The sequence below is a fragment of the Capra hircus genome, chromosome 9, assembly GCF_001704415.2.
Source record: "Capra hircus breed San Clemente chromosome 9, ASM170441v1, whole genome shotgun sequence".
NCBI classification, from domain to species: domain Eukaryota; kingdom Metazoa; phylum Chordata; class Mammalia; order Artiodactyla; family Bovidae; genus Capra; species Capra hircus.
In genome coordinates, this window is record NC_030816.1 from 10,200,076 (window position 1) to 10,218,068 (window position 17,993).

The 17,993-nt window shown below is 39.7% G+C and overlaps 1 protein-coding gene across 3 annotated transcripts in view; it reads right to left on the reverse strand.

The window, feature by feature from the left end:
- The window catches only part of UBE3D (ubiquitin protein ligase E3D), a 159,730-nt gene that overhangs the window by 122,048 nt on the left and 19,689 nt on the right, over positions 1-17,993 (reverse strand). For all 3 annotated transcript variants that reach the window (XM_018052926.1, XM_018052928.1, XM_018052927.1), the window contains 2 exons: positions 9,239-9,470; positions 3,958-4,027 (listed from right to left, as the gene is read on the reverse strand). In XM_018052926.1, the coding sequence (XP_017908415.1) occupies positions 3,958-4,027; positions 9,239-9,470 (302 nt within the window). The remainder of the gene's footprint in view (positions 1-3,957; positions 4,028-9,238; positions 9,471-17,993) is intronic.

Here is a 17,993-nt window from a genome sequence, read left to right on the forward strand (position 1 = left end):
AGCTTGGACTAAAAAACACACGAAATATGCCTTCCCACAGTATGCAGTCACTGTATCTATGCGCAGTCGTCTTTTGCTTAGCCTGACTCCCTAGAGAGTATTTGCTATCTCTGCATAGTTTGGCTATCAGCAAATCTAGGGCAAGGTTCTTCTCAAATACTTCAAACCACTAAGGCTTCCACCTTCTGCTACCCAAATTGTATATGGACTGAGGAATGAACCAAAGGCACAACAAATTTTCAGGTCTCTCCAAGCTTTCAGTTCCTAATGGACTCCCTGTCATCTATTGCATGTATGTAGAGTTTAGCAATCAGTCAGAGCTATGCTAAGAAGTTATTAGCTCAGCCCTTCCAGGACACTCTTGCTTTCAAAATATCCCCTCTTAAATTTCTACTTTCTCCTTTGCCTACCCTGAACCAAGTCTTTAACCACCTATAAATAATAAAGCTGTGGGTTTTTTTTCCTACCCAAGTTCGGGGGCTGGGGGAATATGGCAATGACCTCAAGCAAAAAAGCCACAAATTTGCCATTTTAGCCCAAAGCAGTAGCAGTTTTTGGTAACTGAACATCTCTCAAATCGTTGCTTCATTTCGGTTATTTTCTACTAGCTGTTCTTCTGAACTTGTACAGTTCTGTACTTGATTCCTTCAGAGGAGAACTATGCATTCTCTTTATGCCCCCATTTTTGAAACTGTGTGTGCTCAGTCTCTCAGTCATGTCCAACTCTTTGGGACCCCATGGACTGTAGTCTGCCAGGCTCCTCCATCAATGGAATTTTCCAGGCAAGAACACTGGAGCAGGTTGCCATTTCTTACTCCAGGGGATCTTCCTGACCCAGGGATCAAACTCGAGTCTCTTGTGTCTCCTGCATTGGCAGGCAGGTTCTTTACCACTGTGCCACCTGGGAAACCCCACTGGGGATCCACTAATTTACTGTTAGAGTAGATGTGGATAACTCTCTCTTACATTACCCCCCCCGAAACACACACACACACACACACACACACACACGCTCACCTACAATGTACTAATATACTTAGGTATCACATCATAAAGATTTTTGGTTAAATTGATATTCAGTGTTCACATGATTGTAACCATAATCGTACCATGGGATTGCTCCTTTTTTGTTCCATCTTCTGTTTCCCACAGTGCATAACTGCTTGCTTTTTCACGTGTTTAGTTTTCCAAACACTTAGCTAATTTTGCCCATATGACAAAATGGCTTATCTTCAGATTATTTGTTACATATGGTCAAACATTTCAATGACTATCTGTTTCAGTGTATAACTAAAAAAGTCTTTCTATTACAATCTTCTCTGTGCTTGCTTCAATCCAGACTGTTCTTCTCTGGGCCTGCTGTATACCCCTCCCCGTGGGATTCCTTATCTCATTCTCCTGTGTTGTATAACCTGCCTCCCAAATCCCACATTTTTTCTTTTGAGGTTCAGTACCGTCTTTTGCTGATGCATAACACTATGGTAGATTCCCTAAGGAAAATATAACTTTAAGGTCCATGTTTTGAGACCCTGTAGCTCCAAAAATGTATTTATAATCTTCACACTTGACTATCTGTTGAATTTTGGGTTGAAAATCTTTTTCCTTCTAAATTATGAGGGCATTTTTCATCATCTTCTAGCTTTCAATGTCGCTGTTAAAAAGTTCAGTGCCATTCTAATTCCTAATCCTTTGTACATTACCTGCTTTTTGCTCTCTAGAACTTCGTCCTTGGTGTTCGGAGATTACTCTGTGATGTGACTTTGAGCAGCTTCCTCATCATCTTCCATTAATTGTTTAAGACAGTTAGTGAACCCTTTCAGTTTTCAGCTGGGGCCCATAAGTCCTCGTTCTAGGAAATATCTTTTTAGTGTGTTTTTAGTATTTTTGTTCTTTGATGGATTTCCCACACCCTGTTGTCTCTATTCTCTTTCTAGAATTTTCAGCTAGATGCTGGAGGTCCTAAAAGGCTCATTTCATTCACTCATTCAACAAATATTTACTGGGTACCCACTAGATGTCAAATATCGTTCTAAGGGCTAAACTCGTGATAAATGAGATAGACAATATTCCTATCCTTAGGAAACTTACATGATCTTTTTTTTTTTTTAATTTCCATTTCAATTTTCAATCTCTGTCTTTTGATCCTGATTTCTAAAATAATTCCTTAATTTTATCTTCTTTTGGTTAGTTTTTTTTTTAAAGCTATTACATCTTTAGTGTGACACTCTTTGAATTGTAGAGGCAGTATTATTTCATTTCTCCAAGGACATTTATTATGGTTTCTTAAGAGATTTTTTTCTGTTTCATACATAATTTGTTTATTTTCAATGCCCCTGCCCTGTGCACTTGATTATTTATTTGCTTTGGACTCTCTTTAACATCTATTGATTCTCAGCAATCTGTTCATATTTAAATGTAAAGTAATAAAATGCTAAGAGAAAGCTCTTGAGTATAGTTATAAGGCTTGTTGACAGTAGAATGGCTGAATATAAGCTCATTTTTTTGGTTGTTGCTGAATGACCCCTAAGAATCAGTGTCTACAGATCTTTTCTCTGGTTAGTCCACTTCCATTATTCCAAGAAGGGCTGCTCCAATCTCCTACCTTGAATGTACAAGCAAGTTGCAAGGAGAGAAAGAGTCTCAGGAATCTTACGGCTCCTATACAAACTTTGCATTAAAACTTCCTGCTTTCAGCCCCCTGTCCTTGATAACTGCTACCTCTCAATTCTGTCCATTTCTGGGATTCCACAGCTGAGTTCTGGCTCCCTTGTGATAAGATGATCAATCTTCTGCAGAAATCGCGGCTGCAGCCTCCTCCACACAGCCAAGTGTGTTCCCACCCCTCTCTCAGCTTTACAGCTTCCAAAGCAGTCTGCCTACACCTCCGGTTCACTTCACTGTTATCTCCTCTCCACTTCTCGTTTGTCTCCGTGGATGTCTTTTTTTTTTTTTTTTAATTCCTTAACTGACTTTTTAACTGGGCTTCAGGGAGGAGAGAAAGGCATGAAAAAAGTCAGTTCACCTTATTTAGCTGGAAGCCTTAAGATTTTCTAAACTGTTGCTAAGGGACTTGCTTTCATTCTCCAAAAATGACATTGAGGGTGGCATGCTATACTGCTACTCATGGTTCCTTTTCTGTTCACTCTGAGCAAGTAACTACTTATGAGAGTCTGATGATCTTAAAAAACAAACAAAAAATGCCACCATCTGCTTTCCCTCGAGGATGGCAGTTTCACTTAAATCACATCTTCTAATTAATTATATTAAACACAATTATTCTTCACCCATGAAGCTAACATGTGCTGGAGCTCTCTAGACATTTTTAAACCACTTCTATAGAGAGTGATGAATTTTAATTATCAGGATTTTCATTATTAAACTTCATAGTGGCATAACACAGATTTTACACAAAATATAATTAACACTACTGGGAAAAAGAACAAGGAACAGAGTATACAACTCAGAATGTGTTTTCTTCCATTTCAACAACTTCTGTGTACTGCGCCTCCCCCCACCTCGCCCCCCGCCCCCGATTCCCAAGCCACAAAACACAGCCCTAAGGCAGACAACAACGAAGAACAGCATCTCCTCCACCATTCCTGGTAACCAATTCCTCTGACTGAGGAGCTGTATTTAAAAAAAGGCTTCCATCTTCTTTAAGAAACAAACTTTATACTAGTTTATATCTACAAAGAAGATATACAATGCTGAAACGACCCAAATTCTGAATGCTTGAGACTTGATACGATGTACTTATAAAGGTCAAAATACACAAACTTCTTGCATATTGGATGATATAGTAGTTGATTTCTATTTTTAAAAGCATCAATTCTCAATTCTATAACATGCATTAGTCATCTCTCTTTTATATATGTCCCATAAAATCTCCTGTTGTTTTTTTTAACATATAACAAGAAGGCAGTCATTTGGGCTTTTTTTGTATTACGAAATTCTTACCTGATGACACAGTCTCTCCCAACATTACCTTGCAACGCTTACAAATTACTTTGGTATTTGCCTTTGGTGTCTGTAGAATAGAAAAATGTCATTTAAATGTCATTCAGCTTTTCTTAAAAGGAATATATAATTTTAACATGATCTCTAGAGTATACACTGAACTTTACATTTTATTTTGCCATCTACTAAATACTGGGAATACACTTGGCTTGTATGCATAAACCATATGCACAGAGATCTTTCTTTTTCAAGTCTAAAGACAAAACAAGGAACAGAACGATTATTCCAAACCAAGTCACTTCCTTATAATCTACATGTGCCAAGTAATTTGAACAAGCAGCATCTTAAAAATTCTAAAAAGCACCTCCCAACATTCTTGATTAGAATGTGCATGGGTGCGTGCTAAGTCACTTCAGTTGCGTCCGACTCTTTGTGACCCTGTGAACTATAGCCTGCCAGGCTCCTCTGTCCAAGGGAATCTCCAGGCAAGAAAACTGGAGTGGGTTGCTGTGCCCTCCTCCAGGGGATTTAGAATAAAACAGGCAGGCAACAAAGGTAGAAAGGTAGGTGGCTTGCCCCAACTCATATGTTTAGAAAACAGAAGAATGAGAACTTGAACTCATATTATTCTGACTCCCAGTCCAGGGCAACTTATGTAAAAGTAAATTATAATTCATAATCACCATCAGAAATTAAAAATACTTAACCCACTCATATAATTCTATTTTTCCATTTAATATATGTACTATACCTGAAAAGACAGAGACAGTGTTCTAGAAAAATTCCTGGAACATTGTTATACTTAAAAAATCCAACTTTATCAATAGGGATACAGATTAAAACAGCTAGCAGTTGTTCTAGAATAATTCTTTTCTAATTATTAAGAGAACAAAAGACTAAACTTTTAAACACAGAGAACAGATCTCTGGTTATTAGAGGTTGCAGGGATGGGCAAAAATGGGTGAAGGTGGTTAAAAGGTGTTGTTGCTCAGTTGCTGACTCATGTCCGAGTCTTTGCGACCCCATGGATGGCAGCACACCAGGCTCCTTTGTCCTCCATTCGACAGATTTTACCAATTCTGTTAGAAGCCTCATCTGGTGTCAGTTTTTTTGAATCAAAATTCACACATTTGATTGTATGAGGTACTGTTTTTTTTATAGTTTGTTTAAAACTTATTTATCTATTTATCTTGGCTGTGCTGAATCTTCGCTGCTACGCATGGGCTTTCTCTGCTTGTGGTGTGTGAGCTTCTCATTGTGGTGGCTTCTCTTGGTAGAGCACAGGCTCTAGGTGGACAGGCTTCGTCGCCTCACAGCATCTGAAATCTGCCTGGACCAGGGACTGAACCCGTGTCCCCTGCATTGCCTGGTGAATTCTTAACCACTGGACCGCCAGGGAATTCTGGCTGTTGTTCAGCTGCTAAGTCGTGTCCGACTCTGCAACCCCCCAAACTGCAACCTGCCAGGCTTCCCTGTCCTTCACTATCTCCCTGAGTTTGCTCAAGTTCGTGTTCATTGAGTCAGTTTTGCTACCTAACCATCTTATCCTCTGCTGCCCTCTTCTCCTTTTGCCTTCATTGTTCCCCAGCATTAGGGCCTTTTCTAATCAGTTGGCTCTTCACATCAGGTGGCCAAAATATTGGACCTTCAGCTTCAGCAACAGTCCCTCGAATAAACATTCAGGGTTGATTCTCTATAGAATTGACTAGTTGGATCTCTGTGCTGTCCAACAGACTCTCAAGAGTCTTCTCCAGCACCACAGTTCAAAAATATCTTCTTTGGTGCTCAGCCTTCTTAATGATCTAACTCTCACATCTGTACATGACTACTGGAAAAACCAAGCTTTGACTATACGGACCTTTGTCAGCAAAGTGATGTCTCTGCTTTTTAATGCACTGTATAGGTTTGTCATAGCTTTCCTTTCAAGGAGCAAGTGTTTTTTAATTTCACAGTTGCAGTCACTGTCCTCAGTGATCTTGGAGCCCAAGAAAATAAAATCTGTCACTGTTTCCACTTCTTCCCCTTTTATTTGCCACAAAGTGATGGGACCGTATGTCCACCAGATGCTAAAGGCCTGCTATTGTGTCACTGGGTAATAATCGTTTATTTTGTCTGGTGTGAAAATGACACTCTGGTCATGCAAATAAGAAGCCTATATAGGAGTGGATCGACATAATGTTTAGAATTTGCTTTAAAGCACTTGAGCAAAAAACTGAAAATAAAAGGGGTAGACGAAGCATACTGTATGACTCAAGATGACTGACGAAGTTCATAACTCTATTTTTTTACATTTGCAAATGTTTACAAAGTTCAACCCATTTTAAGAAAGAAGAAATCCTCATGAACTTAACAAAACAAACAACAACAACAACAAAAAAGGTAAAATTGCTAGCCATACTTACTGACAAAAATAGCAATGTTCGATTTCATTTGTTCTTTAAAACACAGGATGAAGTCATATGTGTGGCTACTTTCTAAGTCTAGAACAATATTATGAATCTTATCGAAAGTTGAGATGCCCCCTTTATCAATCTGCTTATCAGATGCACAATTTTCGTTTCATTGGCAGGCATAAAAAATATCACAAGAGATAATAGATCTAAGAATAGGGAAATCATCAGTAGACGTCTTTTGAAAAGAAAACGTATACTGCCACATTCACAGAGGCACAAAAAACATGATGTGCACACACAGGGGTATTGAGGAAAGGAATAGAGTTGAGCGTTACATTTGTTTATGCTCTTTTTTTGGTCGCTTATGAATACTATAATTCAAGAGATATGCTTTGGAGTAATTCATTGTCGAGGATGCCTTAAACAGAATTAAAATATACATTCCTCACGCTGCGGTGAGTTATCTCTTGAAATTTTTTTCCACAGTTAAAGTACATTTTTTTAAAATAAAGGTTCATTTGTTCCCAGTCCCAGTAGCATTTATTTTAAAAATAAAAGTTCCTATTCCACGTGGGCTCCTCATAAAATACGTTTTTATAATCTCCTACAAGTAGAGATAAAAAAAAAATTACTTCTACCAAAATACTCAGAAAACACGCAGAATGCCATCATTCATGTCTGATAAGCTCAACTAGTCTTAATCTTTGAAATTAACATATTATAATGCTTTCATTTTTTTGAAAGAGAAACTCTGCTTTGCACTGCATTTTTCTTGACCTATGCTTCATGGAAATAATCAAGCGAGTTGTGCAGAGAAGCAGCCTAAGTGTAGGAACTCTACAGAGCAAACATCAAAGACAGACATTGTTGTGGACTAATTAAATCAATATATCTGCACGGTGGCACTGCTGCTACGCGAGGTGGATTAGCCTTCTGTCCTCGTTTTTATGTTCCTTTGTGTGGCTTCCATTCTAAGGACCCCTGATATTGTCTCACCAAAAAAATGTTTCCCAAGAGACACCATTAGGATGCTGCGTCACCATGCGACATTTCAAAACCCTGCTAGATGGCTAGACTGGGTGATGTGGGAAATAGGCTTTCAACAGCACAGAGAAGCCTGTTCCCACAGGAGCCATGAGAACACGGTGGAAGTGGTCCCTCCAAATTTATGTTACTATTTTGGTCACAGGCATATTCTTTCAACTGCTGCAATATGCAATTAAAGTGGAACTTCCATCGAGGCTGACTTGAAAACAGTCTTGTCAACAGTAGCTTGTCATGACAGTAACTTGCCATCCTCTCCTTGTTACTTAAAAAACGTAATATCTGACTATGACACGACACACAGGATGGCTGTTCACCATTAAGAGAAATTCTTGCAAGTGGCATCATAACGGATAAAGACGCAAATGTGAGGAACTTGTTTTCATATGGAATACAGCATTCATCTGAAAAGGGAAACTCATGGTTTTGTTTATTTAATCTTTCCCCAATTCTCTTCTACTCACATCTTCCAAGTATTTTTTAAAATGTATAGCTTAATCATAAAAGTGAAAGTCAAATATGTAAAAGCGTAAAGCATTAGCATATTTAGATTAAAATATAATTTTACTGCAACCATATTAAATATAACAGGTTTACATGAAGTGCTTACCATTTATCTTTGAAAACTATAGCTGGCTAAAGCACTATAATTAAGGAGGTATTCGAATATATGGATGTATTAGTATACATACACTTCATCTAATATATATTGTATAATAGACACACATACATACACTGAAAAGGAGTGGAGATCAAAGGAAATACGAATGGTTATGACTTTATAAAAGCTTAAGATACTTACAGAGAGTTGGGGTGAGAGAGGAGAGAGAGAGCCAAGTATAATTTTAAATGGAACCTAAAGTTAAAGGGAGTTGTGTTTATGGTAAAAGTTGAAACACTTACATAATTTAAACTGATAACCTCGACATTTGTCAAACTTCCTTAATCTCCCTCGAATTAGGAAACAGTTCTATAAACTAGCTGACAAATTAAGATCTTCTGGACTACTGCATATATCCTAGAGTGGTCCAGTTCTTGTGACAAAACTTACAGGAGCTCTAAATGAAATTTAACACACAAAGCCTTGGTTCCCACCAATAATCAGATGTTAAAAGGAAGGTTCTCTGGCAATGATTTTCTTAACGTTTTAAATCACATCTGTATTGACCTGCCATCCAGGGAACGATTTCTCACAAGGACCGAGTCAATGCCATTGATTTTCTTTTAAAATAAGGTAAACCACTTGCTCTCTGCAGTGAGAGGAAATAGCCTTCTCCCTCCAGCAACTTTGAGAGCAAGAGCGCCTGATCTTGCTTGTCAGGCACCAACATGGAGCCTGTGGCCTGAGCTTACTTTCCACGCTTGGGCCCCTCCACCTCCTCTGTTGCTTGATGGCATTCGCTCCTACGACACCCGCAGAAGTCTAGACTACGGAAAGACACAGGGAAAGACCTGGACCTCACGGGACAGTAGGTATCCTACAGCCAAAGAACAATTTCCATTTAAATCAGACTCTGAGGATAAAATGCACGTGGATTATGGAATACTGTCCTAAAAGCAAGGAAATAGGGCACTTTGGTTTGTAAAACACTAACATTCCCAAATCTATGCACAAAGAAGCCTCTTTCCCTTCTTCCTCCAGCCCCTGTGACTATTTTGGTTTAAGGCCTGTACAAGCCCTGTCTATATCAAAAGAGCAGGGCTTGATGACAGAAGCAGTTGAAAAATCAAAGATTTTGGCCTTTAGGATTGCCTGTTTCACATGCCCTGAATGAAGAAAAGACCGGAGAAACCAGCTTCTAAACCCTCCTCTAAATAAGCATTTATTTTAAAAGGTATCTTACCAATTTTAGATGGTTCTCAGAAGAAGGATGGTGTGTCTCCATTGGGGCTCCTTCAGGTCTTGGCTGCCACAAATCACTCTTTAAATTCACCAGGTAAAAGCAGTCTCCGGTGAAACAGTCATTCTCTTGTGGATGAAGTGGCTTATTAGCAAAGGGGTTAGGATGACAACACCACTCATCAACCAGAGCACCCCAGTTATCGCCTGGCAGGGGGAGCACTCTCAGGAGCATCCTAATGGAAAGAGGAAAAATGATGGTTTATAGAACAAAACAGAACTGTGATCTCAAAATTAAATCAGCATAAACGATGAAAGAAACTCATTAACCATATTGCTTGCAGTGTTATTTTTCCCCTGATGACAACAGTAATATACACTCAATATAGACAATTGTGAAAATACAGACAGGTATAAAGCAAATAAAATCCATCTTTTCCTTACCACTCAAGGACAGGTAACTGCTTTTTCTACATGATTGTTTATCTCCTTGCCAGCCTTTCAAGAGAGACAGCTGTACATATATGCACACCGTCTGAGATCAAAGGAAATACACAAACTGTACCTTGCTTGCATTGCTTTTTTTTTTTTTTTAAACTATATCAGGCTACTTAATGACTCTATTCTATTCCACAGGTATGCCAAAACTTTTTAGGTCATTCCCTCACTGTTAAGATATTTGGGTTTTGAGCATTGCATTATTAACAACCTTATAAAGAACAGTCTTTTTAGAAAATCTGTATACACATCTGATTACTTCCTTGGGAAAGAAATCTTTTAAGCGGGAGAGTGTAAGCAAAATGATACACATATTTTTAAATCCAATTTCTCTACGGACAAACTGCTCTCCAGAAAGGCTATCGTGCTGCTGCTGCTGCTGCTAAGTCGCTTCAGTCGTGTCCAACTCTGTGCAACCCCATAGACAGAAGCCCACCAGGTTCTCTGGTCTCTGGGATCCTCCAGGCAAGAACACTGGACTGGGTTGCCATTTCCTTCTCCAATGCATGAAAGTGAAAAGTGAAAGGGAAGTCCCTCAGTCATGTCTGACTCTTAGTGACCGCATGGACTACAGCCTACCAGGCTCCTCCATCCATGGGATTTTCCAGGCGAAAGTACTGGAATGGGGTGCCATTGCCTTCTCCGAGAAAGGCTATACCAATTTACAATTCTTCCACTTACCTTTTCCAGAATTGAATATTATCATTTTTCTATGTAATGGGTGAAAATAAAAATATTTTTGAAACTGCTATAATTGGCAATTCTTTAATTACTGGTGAGATTGAACCAGCTTTTTTATATTTATTCACCACTGTGTCTTTTCTGTAAATTATGATCAATGGCTGTTTTCCGGTGAGGTATTACTATGTTCTTAATAATCTGTACAAGTATATTCTGCATTAAGAATATAAGTCCTTGGCCTAAAATCTGTGACAAATATTGTTTCAGGGTTGTTGACTTTTATTTCGTCACCATGCCTTAAATTTCAAATCACCCAACGCTTTCTTCTGTGAGTTCTCTCATTACTATTTTTTAATAAACTTTCTATTTTAGCATAAGTTACAAAAAAGTTACAAAGATAGTACACATAGTTCTCATATATACCTCACCCAGCTTTCCCTAATGTTAACAGCTTACTTAACTAGGGAGGACTTCCCTGGTGGCTCAGACAGTAAAAGCGTCTGCCTATAATGCCGGGGACCCAGGTTCAATCCCTGGGTCAGGAAGATCCCCTGGAGAAGGAAATGGCAACCCACTCCAGTACTCTTGCCTGGAAAATCCCATGGACAGAGGAGCCTGGTAGGCTTCAGTCCACAGGGTCGCAAAGAGACGGACACGACTGAGCGACTTCACTTCACTAACTAGGGAAGATTTGCCAAAACTACTATTTTTATCTGGATTTCCCCAGTTTTTCTACTAATGTCCCCTTTTTCTGTTTCAGAATCCGATTCATTTTTATTTATTTAAACAAATTTTTTTTTTTAAATTTTGACAGTGCCACACAGCATGTGAGATCTTAGTTCCCCGACCAGGGATCAAACCTGTGCTCTCTGCACTGGGAGGCAAAGTTTTAACCACTGGACTGCCAGGGAAGTCTCTAACCCACTGTATTGAAACATCATGTTGCTCTCATCTCCTCTTCCTTGATTTTCAGGACCTTGACATGTCTGAAGAGCAATGCCTGCTAAGTCACTTCAGTCATGTCCAACTCTGTGCAACCTTATGGACTATAGCCTGCTGGGCTCCTCTGTCCATGGGATTCTCCAGGCAAAAATACTGGAGTGGGTTGCCGTGCCCTCCTCCAGGGGATCTTCCCAATCCAGATGGAACCTGTGTCTCTTACCTCTATCTGTACTGGCAGGTGGGCTCTTCACCACTAGCACCAGTACCCATTGGGTATTTTACAGAATACCCCTCATTTGAGTTTGTTTGATATTTTCTCGAGATTAGACTGGGGCTACAGGTTTGGGGGAAGTCTACCCCTGAGGTAAAGCACTCTTATCACACCACACGAGAGGGGACCCTCTATCAATACGACTTATCCCTGGGGATGTCAACCTCCATCACTGGGTTAAGGTGGCATCTGCCAGGCTCCTCCGCTAGGAAAGCTCCTATTTCTGCCTTGGCACACTCTGTTGTTTGGAAGTGAGTCATGAAGTCTAGGCCCCTTCTCACGGGGAGAGAAACAAAGCTCCACTCTGGCATTATTTTTACTCTTAGAACATCCTTACAATTAAGAAGCCCCTTATATTTGCTGCTATTTTTGTTTTATTTTTTTCTTGTACAAATATAGACATATGAGACTTCTGCCTGGTTTACCTGTATTCTAATCTAAACTGGGAAGAGTCGAAGGGGGGAAGAAATGCGGCGAGATAATGAGGACATTTCAAAATGACTTATCCTGAAAAAAAGAGAGAAAACAAACATGCTCCCGGTCTTCCTAATGCTTTCGGATACTGTGAAAGCTTAAAGCACCCTCAATACTTGCTCACTTCTGCTCCAATCAGCTGGACCATTCACCCGCTAAGGATCAACTGTATTTGATCACAGACCTGTTTATGCCACTTATATATGTTATTTTACTTACATAATTTAATCAAACACGTACACCAAGGGAATATGAGTTGCTACTCCTCTAAAAACGACACATTTCAGAGTAAAGGAAAGTCAGTTATTAAAAAACAACATCACTGGTGAAATGCGGGAAACACAACTATAAAAAACTGAGGCGAGGGAAGAAGAGTAAAAGCCTAGAATTCTGCAATCAGACTGCTTCAGTGTATAACTTCTCATCCAACTTTAAAGAACTTAAACTGGAAACTCTGGATAATGAATTTAGGATAGCATAAGTGAAAAAAGCTAAAAGAGTCCACAGCAGCAGACTCACATTCAACATAATGATATTAGTTTCATAATTAAAGACTAGTTAAGTTAAAGTACATTTGCATGTGTTAAATGAAAATATTTAAAATGCATCATTTTTAAATGATTCCCTTGTATGAATTCTCTTTCGTTGATTTTCCCAATCAATTCTGAGTCTCATAAAAGGGCAATCATACCGTGGAGGAGGGCAGACATTTAACTTATAATTCCAGAGGACAGAAGTAGGAACAAGAAAGGCTGATTTTAGTTTAAGAGAAGCAAGAACATTCCCTTTCAAATTAAGCAATACTTCAGCACTAGCATCATTCAAATGGCTGAGTCTGTTAAGGAGATTAAGAAGCAATTCTTTCAACATATACTTTCTAAAAGCCTACTAGGAGTCAGGTATTCTGCTGACACAAAATATCAGCAGCAATACATATAGTCCCATTGTCAAGGTATTCACATTCTAGTAGCAAATGTATATCCAGAAAGGAATAACAGAACCAGAATATAATAAGTGCTCATAACAGAGTCGTAGTTCTAAATTCTCAGGAGTTGAGGGGAGAAAGGTAGGGGATGGCTCAGATCCCTTTTTTTACCTCTTTCTTCAATCGTACATTCCCACCTGCACATAAAATGCGTATATTACTTTAGGGGATCTGTGCATTCGCAAAACCAATCAATGAACTCAGGGAAATATGTACCAAGTGTTAGGGGATCGAGTATACACAGGCTTCAGAGAAGTAAAATGTGAGCTGACCTTTGAATAGGAGTTCTCTAGACAATGAAAGGAACTAAGCAGGCACATAACAGGCACAGGATACAATATGAAGAGAGGTACCATATATGCTCAACTTGCCACTGTAGTCCCAGCACCGGGCACAGTGGTTGACTCACTGCGTAAGCTCTCACTTGTCAAAGGAATGAACTAGGAGTTGGTGCAAACATATTTATAGCACATGTTGATAACTATAACATGGGAGGCAGTCTGCAGCATACTCAAACGAAAGCGTTACCAAACCTTTTCCTTGCTTGAGAATGTGACCTTTGGTTTAATCACCTAGACCTGTCACCCTGGAAACCAGGTAGATGGTAGGCATTGATTATATTGCTAGTCAAGACCAACTGCAATAAAAACGATCATTGCTTGGCATATCGCATCTGGACCAGGAGCAAGTCTGAATGATCTGTAAATATCCAATGAGGATGTCATGCTTTGGACTTCTCTGAATGCAGGCCTTTGTAGGGAACCCTAGAAACTATGCCAAAGAACTGTCATAAGGTGCGACTTCCCTGGCGGTTCAGTGGCTAAGACTCTGCATTCCCAGTGCAAGGAGTCCCTGTTCAATTCCTGGTCAGGGAACTAGACCCTGCATGCCACAACTAAGACCCAGTGCAGTCAAATAAAAATAAATAAATTTTAAACATTAAAAACAATGGAAAAGAATCGTTGTAAGATCCCTTTGAATCCTAAGATCCATGCTTAGGGTATGAGGCTTCTTCTCAGGATAGCTCCTGCACCTGCTGATATAAATCTTATACTTCATACCTGGAATTGTGTCATATGGGGAGACAGGGTCCCCAGAGGGTACGTGACTTGCCATTTGCTTGAACTGCTGCAGACAACTGCCCGGTCTGCAGGCAAGAAACACGGTCCATGGTAGTGTTGTGAGTCCACAAGGTCAGCTAAACTTAAGAAAACCTCAGGTAGGCACTGCTCACACTTTACTGCATGTGATGCCCACTACAACTTCGTGAGATAAGCATTTCCATTTCCTTGTTATAAAGAAGGAAAGGGAGGCTCAGAAACATTAACTAATTTGTACAAGTTCACAGAGTCAAAGATGACAAATGAAGGCCAGATCTTACCCCAAGTCTTCCAGGCACCAATCTCTAGGACACAGGAGCCTGGCGGGCTACAGTCCCTGGGGTCGCAAAGAGCTGGACAGGACTGAGTGACTAACACTTTCACTTTTTTCCAGGCACCAAACTCTTTCCCTTGGAATATACTCCCTCTCCTGGTCACACATTTCAGTAAAGGGGACAGGGAAGGTGGGATGGCACAGACCACATGGGGTGTGACACAACAGTCTAAGGGGTGGGGACCTGCTTCTCCAGACAGTTGGGGAGCATCATAGAATTTAAGGTGGGGAAGTGACAGGTCAGATTTGAATTTTAACAAAGATGAGGAGGAAGACAAACAAAGGTGCCCGCTGAGAATAACAGGGGGTCCTAGACAGGCTCCTAGCTCTGGACAAGCTCGCTAAGATTCTCTGTCCCCAGACATTCTGCACACAGTGCCCATAAACAAGATTCTCAGTACAGTGTTCAAGGCAGCGATGTCAAAACCTCATAAGTCATCAGAAATGAAACTGCACTGAGATTTACAGAGATCTGGGGGACTTCACGCACATTCACCCAAAACATGGTATTTCTAACTTAACTTGACCCGGAATCACAGGGAATAAATGCTCTACATAATCCCATAGCTACCTATGTAAGACATCGAGCAAGAAAACACCTAATTCGCAAGTCATGGCAAAGATAAAAGTGTTTTTACAGCAGAAGGAAATTTTCTGATGTTTGGAAAAATCATAAATCCTTTAAGAACAAAAGATATATTTAAATCACAGCTCTCCTGAAAGTATATCTACCAAAACCCCTGAAACTTTGATAGGATTTACTTCCCAAGAGAACTTTCTGGAGAAAATAGATATCGTATTTTTTTTCAAGGTAGTTTTTAGGTAAAAACCTACTGAAGCTCAGAAAAAGAGTGAAATAATTTCTTAAACTTTCTCTCAGTTTAAGATTCTAGGATGAACAGCAACACATAATTATAATTAATTAAAATGTGCTAGTTATATTGAAATATATACATTACCATATATAAAACAGAGAGCTGGTGGGAAGTTACTGTATAACACAGGAAGCTCAACCCAGCGCTCTGTGATGACCTAGAGGGGTGGGATGGGGGGAGTGAGTGGTGGGAGGAAGGTTCAAGAGGGAGGGGACATATGTATACTTATGGCTCATTCACAATGTTGTATGATAGAAACCAATGTAACATTATAAAGCAATTTTCCTCCAATTAAAAATAAAAATAAATGTGCTAGTTATTTTTAATGCATCTTAAGCATAAGCTTTTGGGGAAAAGAACTTAAAATGCACAATTTTAATAAATGTTATTGACTGATGGTACTTATTTAAAACTTAAAGAAGAAAATGAAATGCCTTAGCTTTAAAAGTGACCATTAATCACTGACAATAACAACGGTAATAATACAGAGCTATCACACTGGATTAGAACCAAGTGGATGATAAAAATTTTAAGGAAGCCATCAAGTATCTAAAGCTCGAAACATAGCTGCTGGAAGTTAGATAAATTTGGCTGGCATTATTTAACTGATGGCCTACAAATACTATGAAACTAGCTTTGCATTTTATTATCATTATGTACATACTTAATGTATTCTCAGTCCTGAATATTCATTGGAAGGACTGATGCTGAAGCTGAAACTCCAATACTTCGGCCATCTGATGTGAAGAACTGCCTCTGGAAAAGACTCTGATGCTGGGAAAGATTAAGGCAGGAGGAGAAGAGAAGGATAGAGGATGAGATGGTTGGATGGCATCACCGACTCGATGGACATGAGTTGAGTAAGCTCCAGGAGTTGGTGATGGACAGGGAAGCCTGGCGTGCTGCAGTCCATGGGGTCACAGAGTCGGACGTGACTGAATGACTGAACTGAACTGAACTGAACCAATAATTCAGTGTGTGCCTGTACTTTCTTTTCACTTCTTTGTTCTCCTTCATTGAAATGTGACTATTCATAGGAGTAGTTATTTTCAGACCGCAATAATAGCTTGTCTGTCAAGGTGACCAATCAACTAGGTGCATATTCTGACATCTCTTATGTTGCAGTAAGTCTATTCTGCTTGTTACCTGCTGGAGTTTCAATGCCCTCAGAGCTGCTGGGCTGACATCCAGCTCTGGTGGTGCAGACAGAACAGGGAGGCCTTTCCAGAGACCTCAGGAGACCTCAAAAATGACTGAAAAGCAGGCTTAGGTTTCAAAGTCTGCTTAGCCAACCAACAGAACTCAAGTCTGACATGCATTTATTTCTAAAAGACATACCTAATTCCAAACACAATGATCATTTAGCTGGTTCTGAGACTAATCACAATGAAGTAAATTTTATTATTGCTCTTGCCTGGTATTAGGGACTTTCACTCTCAACAAGAGTGTAATCAAAAATTGTGCATGTTGGATCATTTTTACAAAACAACTCTGCTGAACTGATAAGAATGCAAATCGGAGCATTTCACTGTAAAGAAACAAGACATTCTTTGTTTGTAAATAACCAAAACAAACAGCTAGGAATGCGTGACTCTGAATGAAGAAAAAAAGATGGCTGTAATTAGCAGATTTTGTGCACCCCGCTGCTAATAAGTATTAAAAGCTATAATGAGTCTTAATAGGTTAAACAGTCTTCTTCATCTATAATTTGCTTGATGAGAATCTTTTACATTAAAAAAAAGAACAAGCATTAGTTTTGTACTAGCCAAATAGTCATAATTCACAGAAACCAAAGTGCAATTTTTTGAGGTTCACTAACCACAGAATTTTCATGCTGGCAGGACTCTTCCCTGTCTATCTAACTGAACCTCCCAATGTTTCAGATGAGGAAACTGAGAATCAAAGTGACTTGTTCCCAGACAGAAAGATTAGCCAGCAAGCAGATCTTTAACTCGGCTCCACTGCTCCCAACACGAGAGCTCCTGTCAAGATAAACCACCATATTCCAAGATGCTTTTCTGAAAAGGATGCCAACAATGAGTTGACTGCTTTGAAATACCTTTGGCTTCACTTTCTACTTAACAAGCACAGCTGTCTTTACCACCTGCATAAAACAGATAACTGAGGGAGAAATGAGAAGACCACGGGGCTTAATGCAATTGGTCGGCATGATGTTCTTGTGCAGACACAGGAGGAAGTGTGGTTTTCCATCAAAGAGCCGGCTGCCTACGACTGAGATGGAAGCAAAGCTTTCAGTTGCCTGCTGAGGATCTCTCCACATTGCTCAAGAGGCCTCCACGTGTCAGACCCACAGTTGTGACACATGAAGGCGTCCAGGGAAGCCTTGCTGTTAAGCAAGGGCAAGTCACATCCACTGTGGGTCTTCTCAGAAAGGAAAGGGGAAAGAGGGGGTCATTTCCCTGGCATGCCTAAAAAATCTGGAGTCCTGAATCAAAAAGGTTTGAAACACTATACTAGGTTAATTTGCTGGTTTTGATAAGGCCAATTATGGAAAAGGGGGTAGAATGAGTCTGTAAAGACGATTCAAAAGAGCTTGTCAAGTATTCACTAAAATTCATTTTACGGCCTTAAACGCTCT